The 21,092-nt window shown below is 33.9% G+C and overlaps 1 protein-coding gene across 2 annotated transcripts in view; it reads right to left on the bottom strand.

Moving 5' to 3' along the window:
- Positions 1-6,071: 6,071 nt before the first annotated feature.
- Positions 6,072-21,092, bottom strand: part of LOC115888181 (soluble guanylate cyclase 88E) — a 196,976-nt gene continuing 181,955 nt past the window's right edge. For both annotated transcript variants that reach the window (XM_030907802.1, XM_030907804.1), the window contains exons 13-17: positions 16,261-16,488; positions 15,241-15,541; positions 12,774-12,954; positions 11,696-11,839; positions 6,072-8,512 (exon numbers count right to left, since the gene is read on the bottom strand). In XM_030907802.1, the coding sequence (XP_030763662.1) occupies positions 8,366-8,512; positions 11,696-11,839; positions 12,774-12,954; positions 15,241-15,541; positions 16,261-16,488 (1,001 nt within the window). In that variant the 3' untranslated portion in view covers positions 6,072-8,365. The remainder of the gene's footprint in view (positions 8,513-11,695; positions 11,840-12,773; positions 12,955-15,240; positions 15,542-16,260; positions 16,489-21,092) is intronic.

The raw sequence follows: 21,092 nt of genomic DNA, 5'->3' as shown, positions 1-21,092 counted from the left end.
TTAATACCTTGTATGTAATTATATCAGATCATATATCAAGAAACTATAGTTACGCTCGTTTAATTTGACACTTTATGTCAGTTTAATAATATATTTTCTTAGGGTGTATTCCGTTGCTTACCTTGGTTATGGTTTTATGTCCCGTTTCTATCGGTTTCCTGAAAGTTTTCTTATTACGGAATACGGTTCCTGAAAAATATCGGTCATAACTGTCACCAAACTAACCAGCGCGAGAAGGCTGGGTTTTCTGGTTTTGTTTGTCAATTAATGTCATTTATGTGAGAGAAATCAAGCAAATATTGGAAGTTCGAGTGAAATTCTCATTTAATTTCTAAAATTTGTAATATCCTGTATTTATATCCAAAAGCAAAGAAAGGTAGGTAGTAAAGGTAAATAAATTTCATTAACTAAACAGAATGACTTTTTAGGACCATTTAAACTTATCATGCAGCCATTGTTTCTTGCCATTGTCAGGAACATATAAAGAAAACATGAATAATAAGAGAACAAGTAATCGTGAATGTTTTGTAACTTATAAAAATATAAATATTGATTAGATTTGTTTATTTATTATTGATCTATTTTAATATTAGACCTGCAAATCTTCACTTGAGCTGTCTAACGGGTTTAACAGTTCATTAATAAATTAATTTTCAATATTAAACTCCATTGAAAAGGAGGAGCAAACGTAAAAGCAGAGAATAGGTACCGTAAAACGGGGCTACTTCGGACAGTTTTTGAGGTTTTTTGTAAGTTACTTGACCTAAGTGTGTTCAAATTCAACCAATATTTTTTGTGTGGGTTACTACATCCTTCCTCTATGTCTAACTAAAAAAAAATGTTAAACTTTCTTTTTCTAACGTATATATTTTTTTGTTTGAAAAGTGTCCAAAGTTATCCCCATAGGTGGGGTAACTTCGGACATGCCTTTAAAAATGTGTAAATTTGATGTTATACCAGTTAAATGGAAACTTCAAACATTATTTAAGACATTTTTATTAAAAAAGATTTGATTATATCTAAAAATATCAGTCAAAAACTATGCCTCTTCCTCGATACTCAGCACTGGTTGCCGTCCTGGATTCTTATCATGAATCCCCTTAACTTTATCCCCAATTGTGGATTTGGGAATCCTATAATACTCAGCCGCCTCTCTTAAGGTTTTTCGCGGGGCTTTGACATCTACTACTGCTTGCTGTAACCTCTCTGGTGAATAATTTTGGTAGGGGCGACTCCCCAGTTGCTTTTTGTAACTTCGAACCATGTCCGAAGTTAACCTTCAAAATATGATTTTTTTGCTTACGACCATCTGGAAAAAAAAATTGAACGATTAAAAATCTTCAAATTACACAAAACACTTTCAGATAATATACCTACTGAATACTAAAAAAAGTACGACTTTATGAACAATAGGTAGTTGTATGCCAGTTACTTTTTCCACTTTAAAAAAACAACAAAAATTGCATACTTACAAAAATTGACGTAAAAAATACGCCGGGCCCGAAAAACACTCGATATTTAAGAGACGTCTGAGGGCAACTGTTTTAAACACGTTCCAGTCCACACGCGGCTGCTTTGATGATTTCGCTATCCCCTTCATATTTTTTCTCTTTTAAGGACCCGTTGTCCGAATTTACCCTTGCTGTCCGAAGTAGCCCATACATTAAAAATGCATAAAAGATAAATTTTATAATAAAAGTATTGAAATTTTGAAAACGTCAACATTTGACGTTTCCAGTATTTTACCAAACCGTTCCGTATCAAACCGATATTTTTCAGGAACCGCTCTTTACCATAGTTTACCGGTCTGGTTCGCCTGGTTTTGCAACGGAATACAGCCTTAGTTTTGTGCTTAGGCGTCAAAATGACTTTTTTATATTGTCAATCACGTCGCAAAAATTAATACTTTTGTGACGTTTGAAAAAATATATTAACGTAGATGGGGCTTAATAAAAAAAACTGTTAAAGACTTTCAATAGTTAGACTAAAAATTATCTAACATTATAATCCATTTTGAGATTTCTTGAGTAATAAAATACAATCTACTTCTTATTAAAAAGCTCATTTATATTGATTTCGTCCATCTAGATATTATTTTTAAATGTGAACTTCAAAGACATTGAGAAAAATTCTTATTTGACATTAGATACGATCACATTGATATTATTAAACTTGTATATGACTAGAAGTATTTTTATTTGAACATTACACAGTGATTTATATTATAATTTACATCTAAATTTGGAAAGTATATTGCAAAGTATTTTTTCCATTTTCAGTAACAGAAATTAATACACTGCAGTCAAAAAGATTTAAGATCAAGTCACGGACCTTATTTTATTTAAATAAAAGTTACTTTAAGTTAACAAGTCATACATCTACCTGCTTTTTGAGAAATATTAAAACATACAAACAAAAGAGAGAATTTTAATACGCATAATTACTTATAGCTTATAAGAAAAAAAAATATATTGTAGTTGCTTACCATATGATTCCCAAAAATCGGTTATAAATAGTTTGTAATATTTTGACACTATAGATTAATAGACTATTGACACTATCATATTTGATATATCATTCCCGAAAAAATATTTTGCCTTATTTACGATCCACCCTGTATAGTTACGTCAGATGTACTAAAATTTATTATTTTTAACGTTAGTTAAATGAGAAATACTACTGAATCATCTTCCGAAAATATTTCTACTTAACCAGGTTTTTTGATTCCATCTTAATAATACGCCGTATGATCGAAAAAAAACGGCGTCAAGACGCCTGGGGAATAACTTAAACTACACCATTAAAAAATAATTTTTCCTCAATATAAAAATAAATGACAACCTTCTTAAGGCAAACTGGCAGTAAGCGCCATTCAAATTAAAGAAGAATAGGACCAAGACATTGACGTCTAGGGCTTGACCTAGCCAAAATTATCGTCGATTGTCGTTCCCCAGCCGTCCATGACGTCGTTTGTTGGATTGTATATATAGGTGTTTCACGTTTGTCATCTTTTCTTTTAAATTTTTTTATTAAGTGGTTTTCTAACTTATACGATTTCGGAAACGTACTATCTAAATGATTCTTGTTCACAACAAAAATAAATAAAAAACAAATATACTGCACGTAATATGTGCATTATCTTAATTATGTCGTGTTTTCTCACCTGTAGGTCTCACTGAAGCAGTCTAACTGATTCACTGTTAGTAACAGTGAATCAGTCAGTGTGTGTAACAGTCTGTTACTTTAGTTTGTAATTATTGTTCAGTCACAATGAACGACAGTAAAACTACCATTCACTTTAACTGAAAGTAGGAATATTAGGATGCAACAAAAAAAAAATATTTTTAGTTACCGTGAAAATATCGTTCACGATGATGAAAAAGGTTCAAACGTCGCTGTATTTCCTACAAAGTTTTGTAAAAAAATGAGTGATAATGATAGTCTTTGGATATTCAACAAGCTACTGAAACTGCGCTATCCACGTTAGTGCCCGAGAAGTCGAAAATCTTATACGAGACCACCTACAACAACTTTGAAACCTGGCTCAAAGAAAAACATGTTGATAATTTCATAGAAAAGGTATTGCTAGCCTATTTCCTGAAGTTATCCAGTACCTTAAAGCCGTCAACTCTGCGGAGTAAATATTCGATGCTCCGCACCATGATTTACCACAAACGTAGATAGTAGCAAATTCACAAACCTTATTGCATTTTTAAAAAGAAAAGCTTCCGGATATCAGGCAAAGAAATTAAAAGTATTTACAAAACTGGAAATAGAACGCTTTATGAAATCGTTGTATAATATATATATACAGGGTGAGCCAGTGAAAACTTACAATGGCTATAATTTTTAAACCAAAAAAGATATCAAAAAATAAAAAATACCGTTTCTATGATATCGAAGGGGAATACATATGACGTATTTTTTGAACCACCCCGACCTACCCCTTAGGCGGCACCCCTACTCACTTGAAAATCTTAAATGGCAATACCCAACCTGTGGGGCCTTTTTGGAAAGCCCATGAAAAATGCTAAACGACGATCATAACGTTTTTAGGGTGAAATTGAAAAACTACCCCTTACACGAAAAATTAGGTGGACATTAATGAAAAAAGTAATTTTTTCAGCATAAGTTACAATTTGGGACCCAGCTAAATGAGGCAAATGAGGCATTTTTAAACCACCCCGACCCACCCCTAGGTACCATCCCCTCACTTCTAATCTCATCAATGCCATTTTTAAATGTAGATAATAAAAAAGGCAACACATAGATATTTTTACAGCCTAATTTTGCGATAACGCAAATTCTTCCTTATCATCTATTTTTTTACTTTCAACAAACAGGAATCTTAAACCGGCATATCTTTGCGTTTTTGCACTGTCTTCTATCGATTTTCAATCGTTTGCAAATTTGGTGGTATTTTAAACGTTTATTTGATTCGCTCATTTGAAAGAAAAATGGTTTATACTGTAGAAGAAAGAATTCAAATAGTTTTTCTTTATGGTGCTGAAGGTATGTGTTATTTGAGAACGGCCCGTGCTTTCAATGAGAGAAATCCGGACAAAAACTTAAGTCACGTTTATGTCAGAGATTTGATTTTAAAGTTTGAAGAAACTGGGTCGGTCAAAAATAAAACAAGGACAGGGCCCAGGGTACTGATTGACGAAATGCAGATGGAAGTTATTGGTCAGGTATCGGTCAATCCAGAAGCATCAACACGCCAGTTGGCATCAATCACAGGTATACCTCGAACATCTGTCAGGAGAGTATTGAAAATGCACAAATTCCATCCCTACAAAATGAAGATTCTGCAGGAACTTGGCGACGACGATCCAGATAGAAGGATTCAGTTCTGTAAACTAATGACGGAGGAAATTCGAAGGGAGCCTTCACTTACTAAAAATATTTGTTTTAGTGATGAGTGCTCATTTTTTTTTAAACGGAATTGTGAATAAGCAGAACTGCAGATACTGGAGCGATGAGAATCCGCATATTGTTGTTGAAGGACACACCCAACATCCCCAAAAGCTCAATGTTTGGTGCGGAATACTAGGCGATAAAATTAGAGGTCCATTTTCATCGACGGAAATTTGACTGGTGATGCTTATGTGGAAATGCTGAACAATTTGATAGAGCCAGCTATTGTAAATGAGGTTGAAAATCAAAGAGATTTGGAAGAAAATTTAACTCTTAATGAAGACCTCATACACTTTCAGCAAGATGCAGCCCCTTCGCATTATTCTATTGTCACAAGGCGGTGATTGGATAGATTATCCAAGGCAATGGATTGGCAGAAGGGGTCTAATCGAGTAGCCGCCAAGGTCACCTGATCTCACTCCTTTAGACTTTTTCTTGTGGAGTTACACTAAATCCATAGTCTACAAGACAAAACCAGGTTCGTTGCAAGAATTGCGGCAGAGGATAACTGAAGCATGTCGAAATATTACGAGAGAGACTTTCCAAAAAGTGAGAGAAGAATTTGAAAATCGTTTGTATTGTTGTATGGAACAAAACGGCTGTCATTTTGAGCAATTGTTAAAATAAATTATCATTTTAAATTTCTTTCAAATTGTCAAACCTACATTTCTTATCACTACTTACCAGTAATTGTTGAATAGATTGAAGTAATTGATTGAAGTAATAAGACAGATTTTGAAATCTGTATGACCATCGTTTAGCAATTTCAATTAGCTTTCCAAAGAAGTGTCACAAGTGGGATACCGCTATCTTGAGATTAGAAGTGAGTGGGTGGGTCTACAATTTGTAACTTATGCTGAAAAATCACTTTTTTCATTAATGTCCACCTAATTTTTCGTGTAAGGGGTATTTTTTCAATTTCACCCTAAAAACTTTATGATCATCGTTTAGCATTTTTATGGGCTTTCCAAAAAGGCGCAACAAGTGGGGTGTTGCTATTTAAGATTTTCAAGTGAGTAGGGGTGCCGCCTAAGGGGTAGGTCGGGGCGGTTCAAAAAATACGTCATATGTATTCCCCCTCGATATCATAGAAACGGTATTTTTTATTTTTTTGATATCTTTTTTGGTTTAAGAATTATAGCTATTGTAAGTTTTCAGTGGCCCACCCTGTATATTAATCGTTGGAGTATTTGGAGCATGTAGGTGGGAAGGAATCACGTTTTTAACCGTAGATGCCATTAAAGATTGTCAGTTATTTATATTAGTGTGAAGATTCCGAATACAAAAACTAATTTTCCAAGATTGTTTACGATTACTGAGGGACCAATAGATGGTATCAATTTCTTACATGTATTTCGTAAGTACGTAAAACTTCTACCACTCAATGTGACACATCAGCGATTTTTCTTGACATATCGAAAAAAATCAATGCTGTATCCTGCCAGCTGGAATCAATACAATTGGAGGTATGCCAAAAAAGATAGTGGAATTTCTTGGACTCTCCAACGCCATTGAATACACTGGTCATTGATTCCGGCGCAGCTATGCAACAATGCTGGCAGATTCAGGAGCGGACATAACAGTTTTAAAGCAACATGGAGGATGGCGATCAAGCTCGGTTTCTGAAAGTTACCTTGAAAATTCAATTGAACAGAAAACCGAAATAGCAAAAAGAATCATGGGACAGAAAGATACGCCAAATAAGAAATTAAAAGCAGTTCACGTAGAGGCAGAAGCTACCAGCATTGCCAGTTCAAGAAATTTACTTATTCCGACTCCTACAACTTGCATTTCTCTTAGAGACAAAAAGTTGGATCCCTCTTGTATTCACTTTAATAATTTAAATAATTGTACCTTTAAGATTTATAATAAATAAATATTTTCATTGTTTCTAACGTTTCATTTTTTACTTTTAGACACTAGTGTCTAAACAAGTGTCACTTTTAGATACTAGAGCCTAAAAGAATGTCATTTCGAATCTCAAATAAATATTAAAAACTGTCAATTTCGAAACGCTTTCACTAAAATATATTTTTCTTCTATTATTTGTATTTCGTAAAAAAAATTTCAATGTCTAATCAAAGAACACTTGATGAACTTTACGAAAAATAGGATATTTTATTATGTCCCAGACAGCACATAATATCTTAAAGACGTCTTTTTTATATCTTAACTAGATCTTAACGCCTAAAGACTAAAATAAGACAACTTTTGGACATCATTTTAAAGATATTTATAAGATAACGAAATAAAATATCTTTAGGACGTCTCTAAAATGACATTAGAAATGATTAGAAATTTTAAATTTAATTTTTTCTATTTATCTCGTTTTTATTTCTAGAGTAGGCGATAAGCATAAAAAAGGAGAGTATAATCTGGTATAATATGACAGAAATATGGTATAATCTTAACAAATAAAAACATTATCCTGATTTAATTTATAAGCGCAAATATGACAATTGACAGGCGTTACAGTTATCTTCTGTGGTTGATGTTGATGTGAGGTTATGTGATCGAAATCTATGGAAAACCCCGCGGAAAATGTTTGTTCTTGTCGTTGTTGTAAGTTGTAAAAAGGCGCGCAAAACCGTTTGGCAAAGGGACGTGATATAAAGTTTCATCAGAGAATTTACCAAAATTTCATAATTAAAGCTGATCAAAGAAGTTAAAGCTGATATTATTGTAGGTAAGCCAGGTAAGTTTAAAACATTTAGGTTGTTAGATATATTTGAACAATTACCTTATTCCTATGATTCATATTTTAGATGCGTATGATAACGCATCTGAAGATGTCCCTCCAGTGGTTGTCCAAGGAGAAAATACCAATACATAACGTTTCTGTCAGAAAAAATGTTAACTGTTCACTTCATATTGGTCAGTGTAACATCTGAGAGAAATATGCTTAATTTAAAAATTAAAGACAATGCCGGTCCAAGAAGATGTTTTATTTTATAATTCACCATTGTCTCCCATTTTCATTCATATTAAAAGACATCTTAAGTACATTGTTAAAATATATCTTAAAGACATTGTACTCAAGACGTCTTAAAGATGTTGGATTTTTTAACATCAGACATTGGTAAAAGATGTCTTTAATACGTCTAAAGGCGAAAATAGACGTCTTTGAGATATCAGGAATGTTGAAACAAGTTGTCTTATAGATGGCTTTAAAATGTCACTGTGCTGTCTGGGGTTTTTGATATAATATAATAAATAAATAATATAATTATACCCAGATTTTTTTCATTGTCAAGAAAGATATTTTCACTGTAACTAAAATGAAAATCAAATATTTTTTTCGGTGCACGTGGAAACACATTTTCAATGAAACACGTTCATTATTTGTTCAGTCAGTGATACTGACAGGTGAAAATGCCCCACTATTCTCTTCACAAATTGCGTTCTAATTGATTATTTTATTAAAGACTACGAATTGAGATTTTTGTTCTTAAATTATGATACAAGCGTTGTTCTGTAGTTTGTGCCGGTGCGGGGCGCTGAACCCAGAACAACATTGCTGATTGTGTTGCCTGTTCTGGTGGGACGTCTTGCCGAAGTTCGGCTGACTTCTGCTGTTTGGAACGGACAGTGTCACCTGAAAAGGAAATACAACAACTTTAACGTTAATTTATTAATTCAGTATATTATTCAACATGTGTAACTAACTAATGGGACAACTAATATATACTAAAGGCTGGCAAAGGTTAGTTTTGGGTCGAGATTTCCGTATGTAAGAAGAGTACAATGCGTTTATAATGTACTGAACAAAGAGAGAACAGTAAACACGTTGCCAAATGTATGAAATAAACCGAGAAACTGTGCACATCGCTAAGAGACGTGGAAGGGGATATAGCAGATTTGTCGCAGTTGACCGGTCGACCCAATCAATACCTCTGTCAGTACTTAAAGTTCTAGGGAGGGTGTACGTCATGCGTTCAGCTTCACGATTTAATTACGTCTCGTGATACTTAATTTGTTTATTTATTAACGAGTCGTTGTAATTTTCCCTATAGCTTGAATTTTTTAAGTGCAAGCTAGAAACACTTGTATTTTTGGTAAAAATAAGTGGAATTGAGTGGGTGTTCGATAGTGGTCGCGCTATTAGAACTCCGAAATCAAAAATCGATATCTCGAAATCTATTAGTAATAATAGAGTAGTAGTAATAGTAGTTTTTTCAAGAACTTTGTTAATATTTCTGCTGTATTTTCTTTGTAGACAGTATGTGAAAATCTTTCTCAATAAAAAAATTACACGATTGCTGAAAATTGCTATGCTCTAAAAGTAAATGGATGGATTGTTTACAATTTTTGAATGGAAAAAACAACCTTATCGAATTTTTCTTATGTAAACATATTGTAAAATATCCGATCTGGAAAATAAAAAAAAGTTTCAATATCTAAAGTGGTTCTTGAGTTATGGCCTGTTATGTGTTAAAAAGTTGAGTTTTTAAATTATCGCGATTACTGACGTTTTCACGTTATAAAAAAAAGACACCTTAACGATATCCTTATAATTCCATTTCAGATGCTCAGAAACATGTCTAATGATTTTATCTAGTTATCTCTTGAAAAAAAAAGTCTTTTAAAAATAAGCGGTTTGCCATCGTGATTTTACTTTACTTGATAGGGAAAGGCGTATCGGCAACGCCGCAACAGCACACCGTCGCGCGTCGCGTCGGTCGGTCGCATTTCTCTCACTCCGACTTAATGAGATCCCTATGCGATTTACTTCCACACATGTAAATGCCGACCCAAAAGTAACAGTTGCCAGCACGGTATTTGATACCAATTAAACTTTTAGTTACGTAATCGAGGGCGCGATTTTTAAATTCATCGTTGCCAACCATGGACAAATTGGGCGCCGGGCTGACTAACTGGAACTTAAATTTCCCGCTGGGTATTCAGGTGGTAGCTATGCTGTAAAAAATGTCAAGTTGCCACATTTATTTACTTATTTCCTGGCATTGTCATTTGTTTTGACACTTTAGTTTTGTATTACGAGTTTTTTGATTAAATGAATTGTGTTATGATACTTTAAGCTTAAAACTTTTTACTATCGGAGTCGCAGATTGTTGTTTTTAGAATCTCTTTTACTGCGAAGTGTACAAGATAGTTTAATAGCGGTAAAAACCCCATCGCAACTTTAATAGAATGTTTTGAACGGGAAAGCGGTAGTAATGGCCCTTTATATCCGTTATGTGTTGTTAAGAAGGTTTTGTTGATGTAAATAATAACTGTTTATATATTTATAATTAATTTATTTTTGTTTCTTAAAATATTTATTTACAAGAAAATAAGTGGGCAACGCTGTGCCGATCAATAATCACGTGACTAAAAGTTTATTTGGTATTGCGTGTCAGTGTACGGCTTTGGTGTGCAGGGCCCGTATTCTGTAACTTTGAAAACGCTAAGCGCTTTTAGACGCTCAGCGTATATGACGTTAATTTTCGCTGAGCGCGCACTTAATTAACGATTTCGGTATTCTCGTCTAACGGGCGTTGCGTGTTTACTGATTGCGCTGAGCGCTTTGAAAACGGTTGCCTTAAAGGATCCTTTTGCTTGTCGAACTGTCATGTCAGTGAAAATCGAAAAAAATTGTGATTTTGTGCGTTATCTCGCTCTTTAGTGAAAATTACTACTTCTTTTATCTTTGAATAAGAAGACTAAGGAAGGAGCATAATGCTATCCATGTATTCATGCATGGTGGGCGGTAAAACACATTTGAATTTGATTTGAAATTTTGTGGATTTGTCAGTCTTTACGGAGCTTATTTTATGTTATTTATTATTTATTCTACTACTGATAGTTGTATAAAGGTAGTAAATCTAGATAGTAATGGCTGGCTTACTTAAATTAACAGTAGTTGGTTGTGTAGCGTGCGGTAGATAAGCAAAAAATTGAGTGAAATAATGGAACAACTTTTCTAATTTGGTAATAGATCATTATGAAATTCACTTAATTAACTAAATTATATATATTTTTTCTTGCATTTTAGCTTTTATTTATTACTTGTCAAGATTAGATGTCAAAGAATTTAGGATACGTTAATTTGACTTACCTGCTTCAGTAGCGCGTATCATTGTATGTTTGTTGTAATAAATACTTATTATAACTTATCTATTTTTTTAGAATTATATATTTTTATAACAATTTTAATAACTACCAACATTTATTCACAACGTAAAATAAAACAACAAATTATTGAGTCTACCCCACGTCTACCCTACATCATAGTTTTACATTTTTTAAATAAAATTAGAACGACACTGATAAACCGGAATTTAAGTCGGCTATATTTGAGGCCCATCGCGGTTTACCTAAGATTTTTGATATGCTCCTTCCTTAGTCTTCTTATTCAAAGTCTTTTATAAATTCCTCAATAAGTAATTGATAATTTACGACTTGACAGCTATAAATATTGTTCAAAACATCGAAAATGCTGAGAAGCGTCTTCAACACTTCCCTCGTATAATAAGAATAATGACATATCCATAGAAAAATAGCTTGACATAACTCAACAATAGGTTATGAAAGTCACGTAACATTGACATTTTTCATTGTTACATCCGTCAATTATCAACTTTTGACTATTAGCTACATTAGAAATTGTGATGTTGCCAATATGTGTTCAAAGCGTATCCAGAACACGATTCGCATGGCAACGAGTATACCAAAATCGATTGCCTTGCGTTTCTCTGATCGAATACTTGCGCTCACCGCTTTGAAAGCGTAACGTTTTTATGTCAAAGTTACAGAATACGGGCCCAGGTATCCTCACCGTTTGACGGTCTTTTATATTCCCATCGCTCTTCGATTCCGACATGTCTTTATGGTTGTGATTCCAAGAGTGCTTTCCCAAGTTCTTGGCATACTTGTACATGGCTCTTCCAAATTCGGGTGTTTTAGTCGGACTGGATACTTCCTAATAACAAAATAGTGGAAAACGGATATTTTTCTATGCCCCTATATGTACATATACCTGGTGCGTTTCAAAAGTGGCTCACCCCTATAACTTTTTTATTTTTCCAGATAAAAAACGAGATTTGGTGTATTAGTATATGACATAAATTAGGAGTGATTGACGTATTCAGTTGTTGTCAAAACATTTTTTGACATTCTCGCATGTGGTTTATTTGAAATTGTAACATGCGATTCATAACGACAATTTGACCCGAAATACCAAGTGTATAATACAAAATTTCTCGTAAAAAATGTTTTTTATAAAAATGCTAATGAGCCACACTCGTTTCATTTGAAAAAATTGAGATATGATTAAAAATACGATTTGGGCATCTTTTAACCGGCCAGGACAAAATACTAAAAACATTAAACGATCAAATCTATTATTCCAAGGCTCCTTGATTAAAAATTAGTATTTTTAACACAGCCATGGCACTCTAGATACGATGTTTTTTAAAGCGAATATGTCAAAAGTTAACATATGATATGTAATTCTATTCAAAGTTTCTATCGAATAAAGTAACAAAATACCTTTAAAAATAATTTAAAGTCGCGTGATTAACCCCCCCCCCCTCTTACTCATTCTACATTCTACATCCGCGATGTAAAATGTTTTCTCGTAAACCGTTTCATAGTTATGGTACTTTTAATGGAAAAAAAATTACGTGTTATTAAATGGAAAACTTTGAATGTTCACCGACACAATTGAGCTAAAAATCCTGCCTTCCGGGGGTATCTTTTTCTCGGTTATTAGGTTCATTTTAACCCATAAATTCCATAGGTTAGTTTTTTTGGATCACCCTAACGCACACTTTTTGACGCATCCTGTGTTAGTTTATAGTTTATTTTTCAAATATCCAAATAGAACTTTCGTCTATACCTAATACTCTACTTACATTTGTCCGTGAATTGCTTTCTGGTATTACTGTATCGAATTCCGAGGTGTTTATAGGAGTAATATCCAACGATGGAATGTGATTAGAAGTTCGCAAACTGGCTTTTCCTTTGCTAATGGGAGGACTTACGCTTCTGGAGCTATTGCTAGGTCCGGCATTCAGTTCTTTTGATATGGCATTCCTGAAAAGGAAAATAGATAAAATAGGTAGGTATAAAAAATCTTTCTTTGGTTTGGTTCATCAATATGTTATAAATAAGTCACACTCAAATCGTATTGTTATCTCAACTATGGTATACACACATGGCCAAAATTATTGTATAATATAACGATAAAAAAGCAGTTTCAGTTCCGTGCATTATATCTGCCCATACCATAATGCTTCCCCCTTGAAACGGGACACGGGGTTGAGCTGCATTCAAGCGTGCTCGTCTTCCAGATGCTCTCCAGACCAAAGTTCGTCGCGAGTCTGACACTTGGCCTATTCTTGTTTCATCACTAAACATGACGAAATTCCAATTAGGTCCATTTGCTCTCATCTTCTCAGCTCGTTGTAGTCGCGTAATTTTATGCTGTAAATTAAGCTTCGGAACACGTAGAGGCCTCCTTAAATGTAATACTCTGTCATGGAGTCTTCTTGCTATGGTATTTCTTGAAACATTTACTCCTTCAAGGCGAGCTAACTCATTTTTAACAGCAATACTAGAAAGCAAGGGATTGCGTCGTGCAATTAGGGATATTTGACTGTCTTGCACTGCAGTAGTAACTCTCTTTCTACCTCTTCCAGGCCCGTCTGTAACCTCGTTTGTCTCCCTGAATTTTTTTAATATTCGCAAAACATCGCTTTCATTAACTCTTACAATTTCAGCTATTGCAACTTGCCAGCTTGAGACAGTGTTACTATTCTGACTCTATTAAACTTGAAATAATGTTCCTAGGCATTTTAAGGCCAAAACAATGGTCATATTGCTTCTGAAACCCAAGAGACCACAAATCGAAATGTGCAAGAATTTGTAATTTGTAGGAACGATAAACATTGTTTACCATATCCATTTTAACAAAAAAAAAATTATTACAGATTATTAAAGCTATGTATAAAAAAAGGTTCTTTCCTTTCCGTATATTTTTAAACGATATATGCAATAATTTTGGCCATGTGTGTACTTAAGAGTCCATTTCACTAGTCCAAAAAAAATGCAAAATAAGCGTTAAGCATTTAAAGATTTATGTAAAACTGGCTAGATATTTTTACGCAAATGAAGAAGGAAATGAATGATAAAGAGTTATACTATATCCGTATTGTAGCACATTTTTAGACAACTTTTTTATTTTTAAGATTTTGATGGTCAAACATCAACAAAATATTCCTTATGTTTGAACTAAATTTTCTCGAAAATAAAGACAATTTAAAATTCTGTTACAATACGGAAATAGATTAAAGTTTTGTGATTACAGTGATATATAATTTATATGGTTTTGTAACAAATTGCTCGTTATTTTATGGCAAATGCTGAAGCTCTGCAAACCTTAATCAAGCCTTAATCAAAGCACGTGTGTTTGGAATTTTGGGTGTGACTTAACACGACAGTATCGGGCTAAGCCTTAGGGCCATTTCGCACCAACACAGTCCAGTCTATTCCCGTCAGATTCAGTCTAGTCCAGTCAAATCACTACAGTCCACTGCTTTCACACCAAACGCGTCCGACGTTTGTTGGTAACATTTTTTTTAACGTGTTTTCAGCAAAAATAAGCAGTTTAACAACAGGACGCTTTGAAAATGAACGGGATTCTTAGAGTAATCATTTTACGTCGATTATAAAAAGAAGAAAGCGAAGGAAAAATTTATTTTAGACACATCCCATTCATAATAGAAGACTTGTTTTCGGATGTTTTAGTCACTTATTTCCCGATTTATTAAATGATGCCAAGAAATTTTACAATTTTTTTCGAATGGGACCAATGCTTGGGGTTATATATCGCCTCTTTATGTCTAACAAAAACAAATAAACTTTCCACATCCATTTGTGTACAAATATCGCAAATGATTGGCATAAAAATTCGACCGAACGAATCACTATCAGTCTTGACCAGTCTGGACGCGACTGGACTGTACACGACGTGTTTTGTTTGAAAACAACTTTCGTTCCCGCATTTGTTTTTCTCATGACTGTCCTAGATTGGATTCAGCAACGTCCGACGTGACTGATCGTGACTGGATTGGACTGTGTTGGTGCGAAATGGCCCTTAGACAGATTTCTATAATATAATATATATTTCCTTCGGCCACACACCCGCTCTACCCGACCCCTGAGAGCAACCCGAACAGTATTATATATACTTTTGGCACGAATGACCGATTATTGCTGATCATTAGAGATAATTAAAATCGGTCCAGCCGTTCTTCAGTTAAAAATAGTGTTACTAACCGAACTTTGTTTTATTTATTTAAATTATTTATGTTAATATACCTGTATTCTCTAAGTGTTATAGCAGAAGGTGACTTCAGAGGCGATTGACTAGGCGTAGCAGTAGTGGTTGAGCTGACACTTCCATTATCGTGGTCAATAATTTCCACATCAGTATCCTCCTCTCTCTCCTTCTCTTTTTCTTCTATTTTATCATCTTCTTCCTTGGCTTTGATTGCTTTTAGTAGAGGTGTTTTCTCTTCCCTTCCGTTTAGTTCAATTTCTCGAGCGAGGATCGGCGATCCGAAGTAGAGAGTTGGATCCCAAGATGGATGGGTGGCTCCATCTGAGTTTGATCTTTTGCCTAAAAAAAATAACAGTCCAAACATAAATCTGTGTATTTCTGTTAGCCTTCTTATACACTAGTACGAGAGTTAGCAACGTCTGGAAAGTATGTTAAGAAAGCTGGCTCTTTGATATATTATCTTTTACTATATGCTCTCTGGAGCAGCGGGCAGGCCGTCTAAAAAAAACGTGTGTTAGTATCAATATTAGTCATCTTTATTTCTCAATTCTTTATTTCTTCAATAATTATAATGACTTGGCAATTGTACGATATGATATTCTATACTAATTAAAAAACTGTATTTTTAAGTGTATTGTTTAGATTTACTTCATAATCGAAATAGCAGATTATTCTTTTATAATTTTATTATTGGTAATTGCCAAGTCATCATAATTACTACAGAAATAAAGATGACTAATATTGATACTAACAATTTATAACAAAATTGTTGATAAAGGTGTTTAAAGAGAGATTAAATAAAATAAACTGACTTGGTTTTACAGGAGATCTCACAATTTTTTAGAGTGGAAGAATTGTGTTGCCAGACTTGGTATTTTTTTACATTGTATGTTTTTGATGGGATCTTATTTCATCTTGTAGGTTATTCTCCTTTTTTTTCAGGTGATATATCATTCAAAATAATATTAAAGAAGATTTTTTTAGATTCTATGTTTTTGATGGGTTTTCTTTTTCATTTCATATTAATCTAATATTTATAATGAATTGGATATTCTTACCCCGACTTGACACATCTCCTCTATTCGGCGAACTGACTATACTCCTTCTGGCCACATCCTGGAATGTTATCGGGGAATAAGCTACCGATCTGCTCAGTGTTGGTGTGGCGGGTGCTGGAATTAAGGGCTGATCGTCACTGTATTCTTGCTTCTTGAGGAAGGTGTCCTGTAGTCTGGGCACCGGTGTCCGGCATTCGCTGCTTTCCAGCCAGTACGTCTTCATTGTACCTACAATGAAAATATTAAGTGATTTTAATAATTATTGTTCCAAAAACCTTCCCTGCCCGCAAAGTTATTCTTGGATTCTAAAAAAATAAAATAAACCGGGGTGCTACAAATTTGAGGTACGACTAGGTACCTCGGTAACCGTAATAAAAAAGAACATGGTTAAATTGGGTCAAAGTTGCGCTTTGGGATGTTCACCGAGATGCAGTCAAAAAGTTTTAAAAATTTCAAGGATTGCTGAGTATTCTGGGAAAAAAACGGATTTTTGAAAATCAGTTTTATTTTTTCCTGTCGTTACTTTTAAGAAAATCAAAAAACTAATTGCTCAATCTCATAGCCACTTTCTATCTGATAGTATTTTTAGATTTTCAAATTAGTTGATAGTTTGTGTAATAAATCAAATGTAATAAAATAATAAAAAACAATATAAATATAATATAATATAAACAATCAAATCATTTCCCAGGAAGATGGATTGGCAATGGTAGAGCAGTATAATGGCCAGCGAGGTTCCTAGACAAGGGAAGGTGGGTTGAGGTGTCATTACTTGACGTCACTTGTAAAAGTGAAATCAATACATCTCAACATTTACAATAAAGAGTACAAAATGTATTCGGAAGTATGAGAAGAATGTTCAAAGAGCTATAAATAAAATTGAACGAAAAATAAATTGGTGCAATAGGGATGGTGGTAACCCTTTCGAACATGTAGAGCATTAGAAACTAGTTTGTAAAAGTTGATTTATTTATAATAACTACGATTAATATTATGCATATTATTAGATCGCACACTGAGAATTTCAAATTCACGATAAAAAAGTTGAAAATAATATCTTTAAATTGCTGACCTGGATATTATTTATTTGAATCTTCCAATTGGCTCGATTTTCCTTATTCAATGTTAATTAGCGCTGATCAATATTGTTGCGATGAATATAATCAGATTAAATAATTTAAACAAACCATTTTAAATAATAATTAAATAGTTTTGTTTTTCATCATTATACTTACGAGATCCAGTTCTTTCAAAATCTTAAATAAAAAATGCAGGTCCGTATTTACAAAAATTAAGTCGGCCTCTGTATCTCACAAATTATCAGGTAATTTGAAAATCTAAAAATACTATCATATAACCCTAATAGAGTGGCTATGGGTATGTGTAATTAGTATTTTGATTTTCTAAAATGTAACGACAGGAAAAAATAAAATTAATTTTCAAAAAATCCGTTTTTTCCAAAAAAAAACTCAGCTATCCTTGAAATTTTTGAAACTTTTGATTGCATCTTGGTGAACATCCCAAAGCCCAACTTTGCCCCAGATTAACCATGTTCGTACTATTACGGTTACCGAGATAGCCATAATGCTCGTACCCGAAATTTGTAGCACCCTGTATTGTAAAGAGAAGATATGTGTATGAATAAATTATATTAGAATATAACAAAGCAATTCAATACCGCAAGATACAACATAAATCTTGGTAGAAACCACGAGTTCTCTCAAACATGCCTTTCAATTATCTTGCCGCCCTTGTTACATGCCTCTATGCCTTGTTACGATGCTATTTGATCCAGTTTATATTATATTTCAGAGAGAAAATTTTACAAATTGCTCGTAAAAAAGGTAAGAAGAAAATAATATAATTTTCACAAATTTTATCGGCTTTATTTTTTTCTCGATAAAAAGGAGAAAAAGATCCTATTTGTCTATTATTTTATTTATATTTCATTGCATTCAAACTTGGTTATTTTTTCTTTGTTTTGGTTGGTTTAACGCTTTGAAAAAAAAGATTAAGGAAGGATAGGATTCTCGACAGAGGAAAATCAAAGATTTTTCTTGACTTAAGAATCCATTTCACTAGTCGGAAAAAGTAGAAAAATAAGCGTTCGGCATTTAACGTTTTATGTAAAACTGGCTAGGTATTTTTACACAAATGAAGAACGAAATTAAAGATAGGATTATACTATAACCGTAATGTAGCACATTTTTAAGCAACTTCTTTATTTTTAAGATTTTGGTGGTCAAACATCAACAAAATATTCCTTATGTTTAGACTAAATTTTCTCGAAAATAAAAACTTAATTTAAAATTCCGTGACAATACGGAAATAGATTGAAGTTTAGTGATTACAGTGATATACACTTGCGTGCATAGAAATCGGCCCAAGGCAAACTTTTGAAGTTAACTATATATTTTTTATAATCTATTTGTCAGATTAAGAAAAAATACATGCTGTTTGAAAGACAATTTCATATTCTTTGAAAAAAGTTCAGCGATATTAATTTGTATTTTGCTTTCTTTGGATTAAAATTATTAAATTAATGCATGAAACAAATTATCGTTTTTTATTACTAAGAGGTTATGTTATTATTTATTTATGGACAATTAACTAAACTAAATTTTCAATAATGGGTATGACCCCCTCTTGCTCTAACAACATCTCTCATAAGATTTGGCATAGATTCTATCAAATTTGATATTGTTTCTTGCGGGATGTTAAGTCACTCTTCCTCTACTGCAACAATGAGCTCTGGGATAGAAGTTAGTCTAGTACGAATTCTTGGTTTTAGCTCATCCCATAAATGTTCTATCGGGTTTAAGTCTGGACTGCATGCTGGTCATTCCATAACCCGACTTCTGAAATGTAATCGTGTACGATTCTTGATGTGTGTGCCCTCGCATTATCATGCATAAATGTGAATTCGTTTCCAATGTAGTCGACGTAAGGTACCACATGAACAGCTAAAAACTCGTCAATATACCTATTGAGGAGTTAAACTCAGTTAAACCTCCTCTCCAGTTAAACCTCCTCTCCCGTGTCGACGGTCGCCCCAACGGATGAAAACTGGGTCGGTTCGCGCAGTTATGGAAATTGCATCCCAGATCATGCAGGAACCACCTCCATAAGCAATCCGCTCCTCAATGCAGCATTCTGCGAATCGCTCACCTGGCGTCCGGTACACTTTTCTTCTTTGGTCGCTACCATAGAGGCAGATCCTGGTCTCATCTGAAAATAAAATATATTCCCATTGTTCTAGTGTCCAACTCAGATGTACTAGTGCAAAACGCAAGCGTGCTTGACGATGAGCTGAGGTAAGTTTTGGACCAATTGCGGGTGTTTTAGGTGTCATGTTACTTTCCTTCAATCTTCGTCTTACTGTCCACTGACTAATAGTCACTCCTCGTGTTTCACGGAGCTGTTGCTGCACCTGAATAGCATTAAGACGATTTCTTAATATTGTTGACACAATAAAGCGGTCATCACGATCCGTTGTATATCTCTTTCTACCAGTTCCAGGTCGACTACGAAAGGATCGAGTCTCCTCATATCGGTCACACACTCTGCGAACCGCTCCGCGTGTCATATGTAGTTGCCGAGCTACAGCTCTCTGTTTAAGTCCATTTTCGATTAAAGCGATTACTTGGGCGGCTTTTTCCGGTGATGTATGCATTAAATTGAAACACTACTTAAACAATGAAGCAACTAATCAAAGAATAAAAGAACAATGTGAAAATGTCGATTACAAAGGTAGTAATTGCAATATTTGACAAGTTTGTTATTCTTATTGTCACCACAACACAAATACCTTTTATTTGTTTACCTGTTGGTACGCATATAAACGATAAGTACCCTGGATAAATTTATGCTCATATTAAAGCATGTTAAATTGTCTTTGAAACAGCTCATATTTTTTACTTGTCTGATAAATAGATTCTAAAAGACACAGTTAAAACCAAAAGTTCACAGTGGGCCGATTTCTATGCACGTAAGTTTATAATTTATATGGTTTTGTAACAAATTGCTCGCTATTTTATGGCAAATGATGAAGCTCTGCAAACCTTCATCAAGCCTTAATCCAAGCACTTGTGTTTGGAATTTTAGGTGTAGCTTAACACGACAGGATCGGGCTAAGCATTAGGCAGATTTCTGAAATATAATCTATATTTCCTTCGGCTACACACCCGCTTTACCCGACCCCTGAGAACGACCCTAACAGTACAGAGTAATAGACTCTTAAGTAAGAACTGGGATTGTCACGGAATTTTTAACGTTCTGTTTCTAACAGGTCTCCTCAATGAACACCTCAGTAGATTGTTAGCTTGAATAGAAATAGAAACAATGGTGAATGCAGATTATTAGAATTTTAAATTAGACATGATTAAAACTAAGTAAGATACTAACCCAAGTAGCATTTTCACGACTTGCGACCACATGTTTACTAAACACAACGTTGGATTAGTTACAAAAAATAGTTAGCTCTGTACCTTGGGTATTAAAATAAATGTAAACGTTGTTGTAACATTGTGCCGACGTTGAACTAGTACTATAACCACAGATTAGGTATTCTATAAGTATACAGATAATTATTCTAACCACTAATTCGTGGTACGAAAGTTGTTTTTTATGACGATGTGCAAACGAGTCAAATTTCCTGTGCGCAAAAAGAAACTCGCGTAAAATAACAATAAACAGCGTAATAGAGAGATATCGCTAAACCGAATAGCGTGCATGGACGTCAATAAGGCCAGGTGTTATTTCCTTTACGTGAGGTGGTATTAACTCTCTTCATTTATAGTTATCGGATCGGAAAGAATTCTGATCGCGTCGCG

Source organism: Sitophilus oryzae, unplaced genomic scaffold (genome assembly GCF_002938485.1).
Source record: "Sitophilus oryzae breed Bouriz unplaced genomic scaffold, Soryzae_2.0 scaffold_684_pilon_pilon, whole genome shotgun sequence".
Classification (NCBI taxonomy): domain Eukaryota; kingdom Metazoa; phylum Arthropoda; class Insecta; order Coleoptera; family Curculionidae; genus Sitophilus; species Sitophilus oryzae.
Note: the sequence above shows the minus strand (reverse complement) of the source record. Positions and strands in the feature narration are given on the sequence as shown.